Source organism: Zeus faber (assembly GCF_960531495.2).
Source record: "Zeus faber genome assembly, chromosome: 11".
Lineage (NCBI taxonomy): Eukaryota > Metazoa > Chordata > Actinopteri > Zeiformes > Zeidae > Zeus > Zeus faber.
This window is the reverse complement of record NC_137205.1, coordinates 6,478,647-6,494,936: the sequence shown is the minus strand read 5'-3', so window position 1 is coordinate 6,494,936 and position 16,290 is coordinate 6,478,647. Positions and strand designations below refer to the sequence as shown.

The 16,290-nt window shown below is 41.0% G+C and overlaps 1 protein-coding gene across 5 annotated transcripts in view; it reads left to right on the top strand.

The window, feature by feature from the left end:
- The window catches only part of fus (FUS RNA binding protein), a 39,083-nt gene that overhangs the window by 6,553 nt on the left and 16,240 nt on the right, over window positions 1-16,290 (top strand). For 4 of the 5 annotated variants that reach the window (XM_080009972.1, XM_080009969.1, XM_080009971.1 and 1 more), the window contains exons 5-7: window positions 5,798-6,009; window positions 6,220-6,457; window positions 10,653-10,687. In XM_080009972.1, coding sequence (XP_079866098.1) covers window positions 5,798-6,009; window positions 6,220-6,457; window positions 10,653-10,687 — 485 coding nt within the window. The remainder of the gene's footprint in view (window positions 1-5,797; window positions 6,010-6,219; window positions 6,458-10,652; window positions 10,688-16,290) is intronic. The other variant, XM_080009970.1, reaches the window with a different exon arrangement.

Genomic DNA, 16,290 nt, shown 5'->3' with positions numbered 1-16,290 from the left:
CAGGCAGAAATACACAGGGTCCAGTTAAGTCATGTTAGGTATGTATTACAAGTTTCTGAGGTTCCGTAAATCAACAAAAAAGAATGGGACAGTGCCTCCTAGGGCTGGACGATATGGCCAAAATTGTTATCAGAATGTTTTTTGTATTGATTGATGTCGATAATTTCACAATATATATTTAATAATAATGCTCAATTTACAGTTTTAAGTGTATTCTCATGGCTTTCTTAAACACTAAATAAATAAAATAAATATGCAATCAAAAAAGAGATACAATAAATACTAAATAATAAAGCGATTTATATTCTATACATTTAAATATTTAATGTAATTATCATCATCTGAGTGCAAAAAATTTCTGCGGTCTGTGATTATATGCGAGGACGTTTGGAGTAGACTGTGAGACGACCTCCAACTGTGTCAGACCAGATGTCACTGGTCAGAGAGCGTGGAGAGCGCCGCGGAGGATGCCCCAGCGCTCCTACCGTTCATGTCACATGTTAGTATCTCTGCTGTACGATTGGCTATTCGTGCCTTGTCGGTAGAACTATATCGAAAAATAAATCTCAAATTTATCATCAGTGTGGAAGATTTAATCATTAAAATTATGGATAATTTTAACGCCCAGCTCTAGTTCATCCAAAGGTTCTTAGAACTTCCTGTGGTGCGAAAACACCTTCCGTCACTTATTATAATTTTTGGGGTTTTGTGAAATGCAGCCCAAGTGACAATTTTCAGAGTTTCCTTTAAACACAGCTTGCTGCACAGCAAGCACTATGCAGTCCACAGGACTTCCGAGAGACGAAGCTTGGACTTATAACATCGGATGATGTCACAAAGTGCCCCGCTCCTGAAACAAATCAACAAATCATCCTGTCTAGTTTGACAAATCCTACGATTCGTATCTTGACCAATAGTATGACAGAGTGCTCTCTGGTGCACATACCTTTAAGTAAACATGGCAAAGAGATGCAAAGGGAACAGAGTTTGTCCGGCAGGCCCAGATGTCTGAAATGAACTGATTTTGAAACCTAAACCATGTCTCTGCGTACTGCGGTTGCCGTGTTTCAGATACTTTAAGCCTGAAAAAAGCCAAGAAGATAGAAAATCAGAGCTAAAACAATAGGGTCCCAGCTCTGCAGGCTGGTGTTGTCATGAGTTTATTACTGGTGGGAAAAATTCCTCAGCGTACCATCCCTAATCCAGATTAATTTGATTTGCTACAGATATGAGCATATTCCATTTTCTGAATGTCACACATGTCACCACTTCATAATAACATTAATTTACATGTTTGAGGTAAATTGCTGTTACTAATTTAAATTGTGGCTTTGATGTACAAGATTCAAGATTCAAGATTTAAGATTTTTTATTTGTCACATACATATACATACTTTCATACATATATGCAGTGAAATGTAATGCAACGCACCCGGTGATAGCACACAATATGTCCTAGGAAAAAATAGAAAATAAAATAAAAAGTAGAAAATTCCTTTCTAATAGACCGACTAACTGACTCCTAAAACGTAATACAGTAAGTGGAATACTTATAGAATAAGATAAAAATATATAGAATAAAATACAATAAAAATGAATTGAAATAAAATGGAATAGATAGAAGGAATATGCCTATGTATATACAGATACGTGCATTTAAAGTGGCATGTAAATTAAAGTGGCATGTGAATGTGAATAGAGGGAGTAGTGTTTGGGATTATACAGCACAGTATACAACAGTACGGCGCAGCAATACGGCATCACGAACAACCCTGAACAGTGACACAGTATGCGGTACAGTATGCTACATACAGTACAGTAGGTAGTGGAGCCTAGTGCATGGCTCAGTTAGGACCCCTGGTGAGGTCAGCGTGGACAGTTCTAATGGCATGCGGGAAAAAACTCTGTCTCAGTCTCTCTGTTCTCGCTGTGTGACTGCGGAGGCGCTTGCCTGACCGCAGCAGCTGAAACAGTCCGTTGTTGGGGTGATGAGGATCATTCATGATCCTACGGGCTCTGCTACTACACTTCCTGGTGTATAGCTCCTGCAAGGGGGGGAGGGTAGTTCCAGTGGTACGTTCAGCTGAACGCACCACCCTCTGCAGGGCCCGCCTGTCCTGGGCAGTACAGTTCCAAAACCAGGCAGTGATGTTGCCTGTCAGGATGCTCTCCACTGCTCCAGAGTAGAAGGACTTGAGGATCCTCACGAGACCCGGAATTTCCTCAGCTGCCTGAGGTGGTAAAGACGCTGCCTCGCCTTTCTCACCAGAGTGTCTGTGTGAACAGTCCATGTTAAGTCCTCTGTGATGTGGACTCCCAGGTATCTGAAGCTGCTCACCCTATCGACAGAAGTCCCATTAATCCACAAGGGCGCGTGCGTCCTCGATTGTGATCCACGCCTAAAGTCCACAATCAGCTCCTTGGTTTTGCTGACATTCAGGTGTAGGCTGTTGTCCTGGCACCAGAGTGACAGGTCAGCCACCTCCTCGCGGTAGGCCTTCTCATCGCAGTCGGTGATCAGGCCCACGACCACGGTGTCGTCAGCAAACTTGATGATGGTGTTGGAGCTGGACCTGGCCACACAGTCATGTGTGTACAGGGAGTACAGTAGGGGGCTGAGGACACAGCCCTGGGGGGATCCTGTATTCAGGGTGAGAGAGCTTGACATGTACTTCCCCACCTTGACCACCTGGGGGCGGCCTCTGAGGAAGTCCAGGATCCAGGTGCACATGAGGACCATTCAATCCGAGCTCCATCAGCTTGGCAGCCAGTCTGGTGGGGACTATGGTGTTGAAAGCTGAACTATAATCGATGAACAGCATTCTCACATAGGCCCCCTTCTGGCCATCCAGGTGCGTGAGCGTGGTGTGCAGTACCTGGGAGACCGCGTCATCCGTGGATCTGTTCTGCCGGTACGCGAACTGCAACGGGTCCAAGGTGCGGGGGAGGGAGGCGCAGATGTAATCCTTAATCAGCCTCTCGAAACACTTCATGACCACCGAGGCGAGGGCCACCGGACGGTAGTCATTCAGGCAGGTTGGAGAGGCGATCTTCGGGACAGGAACGACGGTGGACCTCTTGAAGCAGGATGGGACCACTGATTCAGCCAGGGAGATGTTGAATATTGTGGTGAACACCGGAGCTAGCTGGTTAGCACAGGTCTTCAGTACTCGTCCAGATATGCCATCTGGGCCCGCAGCTTTCCTGGTGTTCACCCGCATCAAAGCCCTCCTGACCTCGTGCACGGACACTGAGAGTGCGCGCTCATCCCCAGCGGTGTAACTCCGGTGTACGGTACTTGAACCACTTTTTACAACTACGTGAAAGTATGTACACCAAGTACATCTGCTGCGACCTGTATTTCCACCTCAGTAGCCCAACTTCCAACATAATCCATGATACTTGCAAATAATTTTCAACAGAAGAGTGCTCACGTTTTAGATTATTAATGTAGGTGCCAGAGTTTTCCTTCATATGTTTATCAACAGCAAGTCTCATATTTCTGTGATTGTGTTCTGTTTGTTCATTTATTGGTACAGCCGTTGCATTACCCTGCACTGCTTCAGTGTACAAAGGATGGCCAGTATGGCCAATTACTAAACTAAATAAGTGATTCCTTATATTGTTGCACGTCTTTGGTACAGTTGCTTGCACAGATTGTCACTTATCATTTACCTTTTTATTTTGTGGGCAGGAATTGTTGTCTTTGGCTTATGTCTTTGCTGCTGGATGCTTCATAGTATTCACTAACTCGGTTCTGTCATTGGTTGTCAATATCTGCCTGTAGTCCAGTGATTTCAAATACCGTTGAATGAATGATTGTGAAGGACCACAGAAATGCCTTCTGACAGACTCAATGTTATTGTAGTAAGCCACAAAGTTGCTGGGTGAGTCTTACTGATGGTCTCCAACTCTGCTGCATGTGTGTGAATCAACAACTGCATACCATGATCCCTGCTTGATAATTGCACATGTCTTATCAGAAATTGTAAATAAGCATGCATCATTATTTAGCAGTGATCTCCAGATTGCTTTATCAATTGGCATGGCTGTATTATATAATGCAGAGTCATAGTGATCAACACTATTACAGCCAGTAAAATGCCTCAGCATAGTTATTTCAAATGTTGTATTACATAAAGTATGTTTTTTCTGCTAATTCTGTTATTGCAATATAATCTCTTCCTGGAACATTATATTTTATTCTACCAGACTTTTTCATATCCTCATAAAGAATAATTCATTTTATCCAAACATCTAGGGCACTTGTTGTCCATGTTGCACAATGCTTCATCAACGTCATACGTCAACATCGTTGGTGGTGATGTTGTACTGAGCAGCATTATATTCAGAGGTGTTTTTAATGTTCTGCCACCCTCATGTATGTAAATAGGGAGGACAAAATTTGGAATGCCTCAATATAATTTAGTTCAGTAAAACACTACATTTAACTATGATGTCAGTCTAGGCTTGAGCGATCGTGCAAAATTCCAATCGCTCGGTGGCAGTGATTGCCAAATGACAAATTTGGGCTGGACCCAACTCGATCCTTGGGGGAACACTGCTATTTGATGCATCCTCTGGTTTCAAATATTAAAAACACTCGCATACGAACTTGACAAACTAAAGAATATGGTGATGAATGACTTTGGAATATCATCCCATCTGACGTCGTTAAGATGTGGTCTGTTCCATTTATCTTGGCCTCTGCACCCATCTAGATGCTTTTGAAGTAACCACAAATAGTCACGACTGGTGCTGACGCCGTGAAACACACTTGGTGGTTACATGTGGTTAGCCTTCCATTATAAAGAGTCCATTGTGTTGGGTGTGCCATGGTTGTTTGACGTCAAGTGCTATCTATCGGTTAATTAGATTGCTGTGGGAAAAATGTCATTAGCTCAACCTTTGGTTTGAATCAGCCAGATGAAAGACAAAAATAGAAGTAAAATTATAACATTAATGTGGAATTAACACAAAGGATGTACATTTAAATTCAAATACTATTGTTTAATATCAGCGTTTTAACTTCATACACGGATTCTCTACTGTAGAATACAGATTTGTAATAAAAACCATCAAAGGCCATCAAATTTCACTTTCAGCTTGAAAGGCATATTTCTTACAGAAATAATAACAAAACCCAGGCCTATATGTTAAAGTGCCAGTTGAATTTCAAAACCATCAAGGTCATTACATTCAGATATCAGCTAAGAAGGCAATAATTTATTATATGCAGGCATTTTGACGCTATTAATCTTATTTTTATCAAATGTAAAACAATGTCATCACGTTTTTCTTCATTTAATAATCAAACCACAAATAACTGATAACAAAAATAAATATAAACAAATGCTGAACTCACAAGGTAATCCAACTATGTTATTAAACAGACTTCAAATACTAATGTAATGGAAAATTTTAAGTTGAAAACGGAAGGAGATTCACTAACCAATTGAAGGTTTGGAAATTTCACAATTTAGTTTAAACTCTCAAGTGCTCGCATGTTAGACGAAATAAAGACGGACCCGGAACTGCAAGGAATTGATGTATCATCAAATGCCGCGCTGCTTTTGTGTTGCTGACGTGTTGCTGACGTCACATGTTGCTTCTGGTGTGGCCCAGTGGTAGACAAAACACAGCTGCGTTAATTGTGTAAAAAAAAAAAGAAAAAGTTTTACTTGTTACATATGTCAAATTAATAACAAAATGAACGCGTTAATTTTGACAGCACTAATATATATATATATCTATCACACACAGTATATTAAAATAAAAACTGTGCCCCCCTCCCCAGTTTTGGAGGCAACTCCCAGTCCCCTGGCTATGGGCAGCAGCAGAGTGGTGGTGGAGGCTATGGTGGTGGTAGCAGTGGAGGTTACGGGGGCTCCACAAGCCAGCAGCAGCCGCCCCAGCACAGCGGTGCCGCTCCCTACAACCAGCCCTCCAGCTACAACTCCCCACCACCACAAAGCTACGGTCAGCAGAGCCAGTACGGCCCCAGTGGGGGTGAGATACACCTGCTTTTGTTTTATTTGTGTGTGTGTGGATGGATGGATGGATGGATGGATGGATGGATGGATTTTTTTTTTTTTTTTTTTTTTTTTTTTTTTTACAAAATTGCAAAAGGTAGTAATTGCTAAAGCATAGATGTGGAATGTTTGCTGTGTCAAAAAGGGTAATTTCCCTCACATTGCCAAACCTTTCTCTTCCCCAAAGGGTATGGACAGGACAGTCCACCATTGAGCGGAGGGGGAGGCGGGAGTTATGGCGGCCAGGATGGGGGCTACGGGGGCCAGGACAGCCGGGGTGGCAGGGGCCGTGGGGGCGGCTTCGGACGAGGCAGTGCCGTAGGCGGGGGCGTAGGCAGTGGTGCTGGCGCTGGTGGAGGCGGTGGTTACGACCGTGGCTTTGACCGTGGCGGCAGGGGAGGACCGAGAGGCAGAGGGGGAATAGGGTAAGTGTTCAGAATCCATCCTTTCCCTCCCTCCACTCCCTGTTGATCTGTCCCGTCTCTGTGCCTGTATCGGCAGTCTTGATGTCTGAGTCCCAGGAGTTTGCTTTTACGGCTACGGTAGTGTCAAATTATGAACAGAATTTTAAATGGAAAAATTGTGTTTTTATTGAACAACCTTCAGTGCTATTTGGAAATCTATAGATCATGTGTGCTGCTCTTGCAAACAAAACAAACAAGGCAGTTCGTCGGCCCACGCTTTGTGCCTATGACTACACTGCATTTTTGGTTGTCTCTCTTTTGCTAGAATCGTCCTTGACTGCCAATTTTCTGTATGTTGATTATGTCACCCTTCATATGGTAGGTGTGCGTAGTTGTACACATTACATCACATTTTATTGTTCCAGCAAAATACTACTCTCAGGTTGAGTTTCAAGGCAAAATGCATATAATAGACTCGCTAAACTGTTGGGTTAAGTACCAAAATGTCTATATGACTGAAAAGCAAATTTCATTTGGTGCTTATTGGTTTTGCCATTGACAAGTGGCTGCCGTGGTTTCGTTCAGCACACAGGGGGTAATGAATCCGTTCAAACCAATGAAAACCTTCTACTCTGTCGAGTGGCATTAGATTTTATATTTTCAACTCAATGCAATCACCCCATCAAGGTATGAAAGTATTTTACCCATAGGAGACATTTATTTCAACATGACATACTGTTGTTCAAATCACTATTTGAGAACTATCTGTAATCAAAAATATTTTTAATAGTGGTTTGCACTCTGCTTTGCCATTTTTCCTTTGGAGTACCGACTTGACTGGGTTTCTTATCTTGTTGGTCTCAAACGGCATCACAGACTTTAAAAATTACATTGTAATATTAAGCATGTGAAGTGTGCACACCAGCGGGGAAAAAAATTACAATGCAAATGCTGCATTTCTAAAAAAAAAAATCAAATATACACCCTTGCTACCGAATGGAGGGATTTCCTTACAGGTCACACCTTAGAACATGGCTGAAATGAGGGAGACAAGGTGACTGGATGGTATGTAGGTATGTGGACGGTAAACATACCAAGATGATATGTTTTCTATCCATTCTGCTCTCAAAGATGAGTTGCCTGTGAGTTCAGACCAAACTAAATGAACAGAGACAGATGTCACCTAAAGTCAGTGTGGCACTTAAGGGGTTAGTTGCACGTTAAAACAAAAATAGAAATATGTGTGCTATGAGTGCCTTTGAACTGATGAAAATCTAAATTTTGACCTTTTGACTTTCATGAAAATCTGTTTTCATGTCGACTGAGGTTTTCCTGTTTTGGCCACTTCTCTAACCTGTATCTTTGTGCAAATGGCCAAAATGAAGTGAATTGACTGTGTGGATGATAACGAACATTAACTAACTAGCGCAGGGGCCTTCAACCTTTTTCAGTCCCTTGGTGGATAGGGAAACAGAGCAGGGACACCCTAGAATTTATTATTATTTTTTATATTTTTTTAATTGTGTTGCCTTTGAGCCTGGCCTATAATAACATATTTATTATGCCTTATTAACCCATGTATATACTCAATTATGATCGTTTCATTTCCTGTGTGTTTTTGTTATAGATTTAGATTTATTTCCGTTGGTTTAGATCCCTTAGTAGACAGTTGCACTGTGTGGGGGCGGGGAAATACAGTGAAATCCACCTTTTTCTTGTTTTCATAAATAGAATAAAGGTTTCACAAATCTGAAATAGGTGTTTGCATGCTGTTTAATATCAATACAATAATACAAACGATTTACTATGCGTTTTTATTGAAGTTCAGCCATGCATCACTTATGTCTGTCAGAGACACAGATCTATACATTACGGAAATTCCGATGTTTTTGAACGTTGCTATAATTCAAGGTTTTTGAACACTCTATAATGTCAGAAGCTTTCAGCTGATAACTGAAATAACAAAACGCAGCAGCTCTAGTGTTATGGTTGGAGTTTACTCAATATAATTTTGGCTAAAATAAACAATTCAATTTTCCCCCAAATAATTTTGACATTTAAAGAAATAAGTTGGCTGACCCCCTGCAGTACCACCGGACCCCCTGGGGGTCACGGACCTCCGGTTGAAGACCACTGAACTAGCTGCTAAATAGGCATATGCCAACTGAAGATTGCAGTCGATGGATTCAGTTCATCGCAGAATTGTATCGGTTGTAATATTGTTTGCTGTACTTCCACTGCCTACAAATGTAAGGCCGTTGTTTCAGCTGTAGCCTTTAGCATTTTGGAAATGCATGTCAACACTTCTTGAAGGAGGCTTTTATGCAACAAGGTATGCAATGAGATAGTTTTACTCATAAGTCTAGTCTCTCATGGCTTTCCATGGTCCTCGTGGACGTTCATTCTGTGACCTCTTGAAAAAACATTGTAATAAATTGTGGCATTTTTCTCAAAAGATGGCATCCGAAGGTGAAATAAGAAGTGACAATTTTAAATAATACGTTGAAACAAATCTTTCTCAAGAAATAAATGTGCAACTATGCCTTTAAGTCCTGCTTTCCCCAAGTCCACATCTTTTTGGTGACCATTTCTGACAATTTAATATTCAAGAAAAATTCTTGAACCCTTTAATTCCGACTCCAACTCTTGTGGAAGAAAAAGTACACTACCCTTAACAAATGCTCAGCAAATAATAACTGCACCAGTATTTTAACTGAACATATTCTCTCCTAATATTTGGAGATGGGATAACACCATGAAGTCAAATGTGTCTTCAGCAGCACATAAAACTTATCATGGGTTGAAAGTCAGGTTCCCTACTCCTAAAATAAGCTCTGAAAACTGACATTAAGGGTTGAGGCATTCAAAAATAACCACTGTGCTAATAGGGTTACGATCTCTTCATAAAATGAAATTGATCATCAAGGTGTGTAAGCAAATGTTTCAGTAATTTGAAAATTCGAGGGGAAAAGCCAAAGGTTACATTTATTAACAAATGTTGTTTTCAGTAAGTGATCTCCTAGCATCTGGTATGGTAAGTTGATCTTGGCATTGTTGACATTCAAATTAACTTTTTTTTAATTTTTTTTATAATGTGTAATTTTGGTATGTCTTTATGAACTCATGTAGACAATAGACAATTTCCATTTCATTGTATGTTCTTGCATCCATATTTGACCACTATACTCCACTTTCCCACCATAACAATCTTTTGCGATCCAATACTCAAATTAATTGAAGCATGTGACATAGATTAGTGGTTGCAACATTACAATATATTTTATCGTCCTCTGTCCTCAAGGGTTTTTTTCCTTTTGATCCAAATCTTATTTTTGGGTCATGAACAATAAGAGGGTGAAACAAACATCCATTGATATAGGAAGACTTTGCCACCTCCCTTTTTAAATTTATTTTTTTGCATTTTAAATTGTATTTCCTTTTAACTAAATACATGTCAATCTGAGACTAAACTACTCGTTAAAAAACAAAACCAAATAGTAATGTTAATACTGACCTGGTCCCCACGGCAACATGCCATGCGACATTACCATCACCCTGCTTCCTCTCACCTCTCCCCACCACTCTCCCAACGGGTCCCTCTCAGGATCACTGTGTAATACTTTACTTGCTTTAATCGATCTTTGAATCTTCTCCTAGGGTCGTACCCCCTCATCTGGGAAGGGTTTCAGCTCTGCGGCCTTCATTTGGGAAGCCACAGAGAAGGGAATACATAGACAGTATGCTCAGAAGAGGTAGAATTTCTATAGTGGGGGCGGTAATTTGAGAACACATGGAGAAAAACAAAAGAAAAAAATAGGACTGCAGTTGGGACTATCATTCTGTTTTAATGAAACAGATTGGGTAACACCTAAAGGTGCATCCAACACAGGCCTTGAAATCAAAGCTGTAAGGGTTGTGCTGACTTGCTCAAAGCCGTAAAAGGCTGTTGGAGTTTGTATAAACCGTGGTTGCAAAATCCCAAATTTTCCTCCTATGGTTTATTTCACTAAAAGGAGACAGGGTGATTTAATTCATCTGCATCGTATCCCAGGTAAAGGTTCTATTTATGAGCAATAGAACAGAAAAGTCAGGGGGTCAAAGGGGAAGAAGGTGGATTTCCTGAACGGAGGGGGCGGGGGGACTGAAGGTTGCCCACCACACCACCTTGAAAAGAAATTGTTCTTCAGTGCGTGTTGCTCTTTGTCTCCTCCATCAGAATGGGCGACCGCGGAGGATTCAATAAATTTGGTGGTAAGTTGCAAAATCAATTTGAACAAAAGGTTTGATGGGTTCCAAGAGTCTAAGCTAGCTAACGGGAGGGGTTGGTTAGAACATTCAAGAATGTTGAAGGCTCAGGCCACGTAAAAATGTGTTGGTTGGTAATACGTGTGCAGTGAGATGTGAATTTGGCGTAATGTGCCACCATAAACCTAAAATATTGCTAAATGGTACACATATAAATGCATGAAAGTTATGTTATAAGTGACATTGATTCCCATTGTAAAACGAAAATGAAATGATTCATAGCATACAAGGGAAATAATTGTGATACAAAATATATGGGGGGGATATATGGGGGGCATGAAATTGCCTCCACTCTGGACTGCCCATTGTTTTGGAAGACTAAACCATATGACCACTATAATGAGGTACTGTAAGGTCCTCAATATGCTATGAATATGATTTCAATGTTTTCGAGTAGATATCATTACAGGTAAGAATCGTGTTGATTGTGAATGTTCCTACACTCAATATTTCTGATTTCTTTGTTCATTAATTTGCATCATAGAGAAAACTTTGTGCGCACTTTTGAATCTGCTTCCATCTTTCAATCGGCTTTCATCTTGCCTGCCAATGATGTTATTGTGGTTGACGTTAAGTTCTCTACGAGTACCTTTATCCAATGTTCTTATGTACTTCATACATTTGCAGTGTCCAAGGAGTAGTCGGTAGAAGTGACAGGTGCTAATTGAAGAATCTTATCTTTTATCGTTCATCTTCCAATGGAATTAAGCAGACTTCTCTCCACCTATTCTGTCTATAAATGTGATAGGGCAAAAAATGGCTACACGTTTGTTAACTGGAATTCTGTAATTTCAGTGATATGGCAATTGGATGGTCAAACTGGTTTGATTGATTTGTTAGGCGGCACTATCTGTATGGTGGCTGTCACATCCACTGCTCAATGTAAAGAAAGTAAGTGCATTGCTAGGCCGTATTTGGATAAAGAACTGAGAGGTGCTCATCTTTAAACAATTTGTGGGTGATAAAAACTGTGACGAGCACAATAGCTACAGAGTAGTGTTGTTGACAGATAAATGCAGTTTGTAATTTTAAGGTAGTTATCTTGTGGCAAAATTCACAAAACCACCAGGCTTAACTGGAAAAATGGCAAAAGCGTTTGGTGTATCTATCAGTTTCTAAATACAAATCAAGGTCATGGCTTTATTGTGCATAATCAAATTGTTTCCATTATCGGAAGTTTGATCAAACTTGATCCATGTCATTGGGGCTGACTAATCGGTGTGACAAACGGACATTGAATACTTAGCCTCACGTTAAGATTGCTTACACTAAAATAAGCGAAGAAGCAAGTCCATTTGGATGATGTGGGTCCCAATGAGGAGAAGGCAGAGATAGAATAAAAAAAAAAGTTTCTATATTGTACTTAAAAATGATGCTTATTTTAGACATAAATGAATCCGGTCACATTTGAGTCCTGTTTCTAGAGTACACTTATAAGTTCTTGTACTTGACATGTATTAACTTGGTCTCGGACAGTGCATAAGTAATATTATTTCTGGACTGTTTTTTTTTTTTTGTTTCTGAACAAAAGCAGGCCTGTTTCTAAAGTTAAAGAGCAGTCTTACTTTAATTTCTGACAGACTTTTAGATTGACTTTATTTATACTAAAAATTATCCTTATCCGGATTGCGTCATTTGAGTAAGGTGTCTGATCTCTACTGCTCATCCCTCCCGCCATTGTGTACAGAAAACATAACCATAGAGAGCAGGCAACAAAGCAGGTAGGGCAGGAGAAATTGGCTGAGATAGGCCAGCCCATAAGGGCTTGGAAGCATGTGGCACCGTCGAGTTGTCTGACAGAACAAGCCATGCATGTTCTTTATTTTTCCCTAAAACAAAATTCTAACAAACATTGACTCGTCTGATGTCGGCCTGTAAGTTTCAACCCCCTGGGTGGTCTTGAGTTGGCCTTGCCCTTCCAAAGACTTGCCAATGATGTGGACTTGATTACAATAATAAAGCCCCTTTCACACATGCAGTCTTGAACAGCAATGTTCGGAACCGTTCCTGCATGGGCTCATGTGTGAATGGGAGTAGGGATCGATATTCCGGGAAATCTGTTGCGGAAATTTTCTACATCAAGACCAAGTAACATTTCCGGGAAAATGCTGGCTGTGAAAAAACACAGCTGTGTTGTGAATGGAAGCAGTAACATTGCCGGAACAAGCATGTGAAGTAGGGCTGGAACCCAATCCAAATACGGTATCAGCAAAGCAAAAATAGTGTTGTTTTTTTTAATTAATATTTATTTTGTACAAATATTTTAAAACATCATTTTCGGAAGAAAGAAAAAACATTTAGAAAAATGGTGACTCCGAACCATGGCGCTCTGCCGCAAAGATGAGAAACTGAAACACGTCCCATCTCTATGGAGACAGGTGTTCATATTCTTATATTTTATTCTTTTTGTTCTTAAATATGCCACTCAGACCCTAGACATGTCTTTTACGCCCGGGATGATCCAATGATGTCATTTTGCATAATAACAAGCCATGTGCTTCTGTATCTGTTTTATGTATCTGCCCGTGTGGGCTGAACCGGAGCACGGAAACGCAGAAGGAGCAAGCGGACAGGGAGAGGAAGAACGGGTGGAGGAAGTTCCTTTGCCGAGGGCAGAAGAGTATAGGACTGGTGTGTAGGACTGGTGGAAAATAATCACACTGATTTACGTCCACATAGATCCTCTCTGTGAATGAGCTTTGTCCTTGTGTCGCTCCGTGTACTGCTGCTCAATGTGATGCTCTCTGGCGTGGGGGGTGCAGACCGGGACCGTACCGTTTCACTTCTGCTTGACTGTCCCTTGCCCCATCTATTCCGGCATGATCATGGCACGTGTGAAAAGGCGCAAGACGGAAAGTTTCCTGACTGTTTGTCAATAGTGCAAATCACTAGCGTGAACGGTTATCCCAGTAATTAACTGGGAACTATGTGTGAAAGGGTCTTAAGTCAGTAGTTAGAGGTTAGAAGAGCAGCATGGAAGTCCCTGGTAATGTGAATTGGCTTCTTTACGCTGAAGTCTCCCTGAAACTAAATTTCCAATTTTTCTGAACTTCGAGGAAAGTTGTTGTTGTTGTTATATCGAGACGACCTGACACAGCACCCAGCTTTTTGTTTGATATTTGATCTCTTTTGTCCTTTTTGTAAAAAACTCATTCTGTTCGCATCCAGCCCGTTGTTAGATGCAATATTATGTCCCTCCTTATTTTGCAGCATTCAAGCCTGTCATAACGGGGGTTGGGTACCGAAACCTGGTACCAATAATGGCATCGGACTGAATCACAACACAGATTTGGTGCCTCATTTCGGTGCCAGTTAAATGCCTGGACTGTTGCCCTCTTGCCCTCTGAAGCACCAGAAATTGTATTTTCAGTGTCATGATATGAAAACACATTGTAAAATACTGAAATGTGATGAATAGGAAAAATCATTTTATTTACACGCAATATGCAGCTGGCATAAGTTGGCAGAATTTAAATGTTGACATTCTTTACTCACCCACAAGTCAGTCAAAAACATATTCCGTGTTTGTGTCCTCACACATGGAGCTTGCTTGCGGCTGCAGAGCACCGGGTCTGAATCGTGTCTTGAGTTCTATTTTATTCCCGAAAGTTTAAAAAGTTAATGAAATTTCATTGAGTGACATGCAGTGTTAAGTCCGTATGAATGGAACCTTGTTGTTGAGAACTTCTCTCCGCGTGTAATTTGGTTTGTCACCGGGACTCGGAAAACTATAATTAGTCACAGAAAGTCGTCACTGCATCATTACGTCAGCCGGTGCTGTCTTCAATGGAAACTGCAAATTTTGACTCGTGTAAGTAGTAATGCTGACACGACTAACCTGAACCCCATGTATTGCTGATGAATATCGATATACATTTGGGCCAGAAATTTGAAAAGCTGCAAATTTACTTGAAGTTCAAGAACATTGTGGCGCAACTTGATACGTTTGAGGAGTGGGCCGCTTTGTGACATCATCATCCAAAGTTATACAAGTCCAAGCTTCATCTCTAGGAAGTCATTCGCATCCAGTGACTTGCGCCCTGTGGACTGCATAGTGTTTGACAGACAACCCCAGCCAATGCTGTGAATAATGGAAAATCAGAAAACGAACTCGTGCTGCATTTCATGAAATCGATGGCCTTGTTTTTTGTACTAAAACTATTACATATCAGGAGATCTTTATATATATTGTTTTATTTGACAACTTTAAGTTGTAAATTGTTTCTTTGAATTTCTGAAGATTGCCCTTTTTTACTAGAAAGATATTACGTGTCGTGTGAACTTTATAAATACTGGGATAATTGGTTTTATTGTTTGGTCAAATGTTTTGGCCAACTTTTCAATAAAACTATCTGACATGATTCCTCCAAAATTACCACTCTGCTTTATTTAGCTAAAAATAAAACACATTTGATTCATATATGTTCAACTGGTCTAACAGTTGAGATTGAAGAATTGGGACATTTGGAATTGGTGTTGATATAAAACAGTAATATGTATCAAACATGACTAAACAGGACCCTGTGTATTAGGGTTGCCATGGTTATCGGTATTACCGTTGTTACCCGGCGTTCGGGCGTACACCGATTACATTAGTTGCTCACCGCCCCACTGTCGTTTTGCCTATTTCTTTTTGAATAGAAATGAAACCCATTTAGTACATTATTGTGTATTGGTGCCAACATTAATGAAATTAAAAATAAAACCTAATTTGTAAAATACTTAGCGTGTTATCAATACTTAGTCTGACTCTGTAAAAGTGGCTTCTTGCGCGCACAGCAAAGTGACAGCAATCTGCGGAGTCACATTTCACTTATCACAGAAGGAGAGGAGAGAAAGCTATAGAAGAGCTTACATCAGGTCTAGGACGGGACCGGTCTCACCCCATCCATAATTAGCGCCCGCGCATAACAGGGACACTTGGCCCCCCCGTTTGTAAAATGTCCGATGTTACCGGTAACACTGGTGTCGTCATATGTTTATTAACTGGTGGGAAAAAATCCTCACCGTGGCATCCCTACTGTGTATTGCTGCCTGCAGCTATATTTATTATTAGAAGAGGTCGAGCCCGCAGCCTAATATTGTGTAGGTTCCCCTCGTGCCGCCAAATCAGCTCCGATCCGCCTAACAATGTTGAGGTAGGTGGTAGATGTCATCAGAGCATTTCCCAGAGCCTTACACTACCTCCACCTTCTTCCCATCCCATGCCACCTCTTCCCAAGGTAAACGATGCACACGCATCCGGCCATCCACATAAAAGAAAACATCGGATTCATCGGATCAGGCCACCTGCTTTCCTTGTACCATGGTCTAGTTCTGATAGTCACATGCCCATTGTAAACGGTTTCAGTGGTGGACAGGGGTCAACATGGGCATTCTGACCGGTCTGCGGCTATGCAGCCCTATACGCACGCAGCAAGACACCTTCAATCTGATAACTTTCTATCATAGCCACATTAACTTTTTCTTCAATTTGTGCTACAGTAGTTCCTCTGTGTGATCAGACCAGACAGGCTAGTCTTCAGAATGTAGAATGGAGACCCAACAGA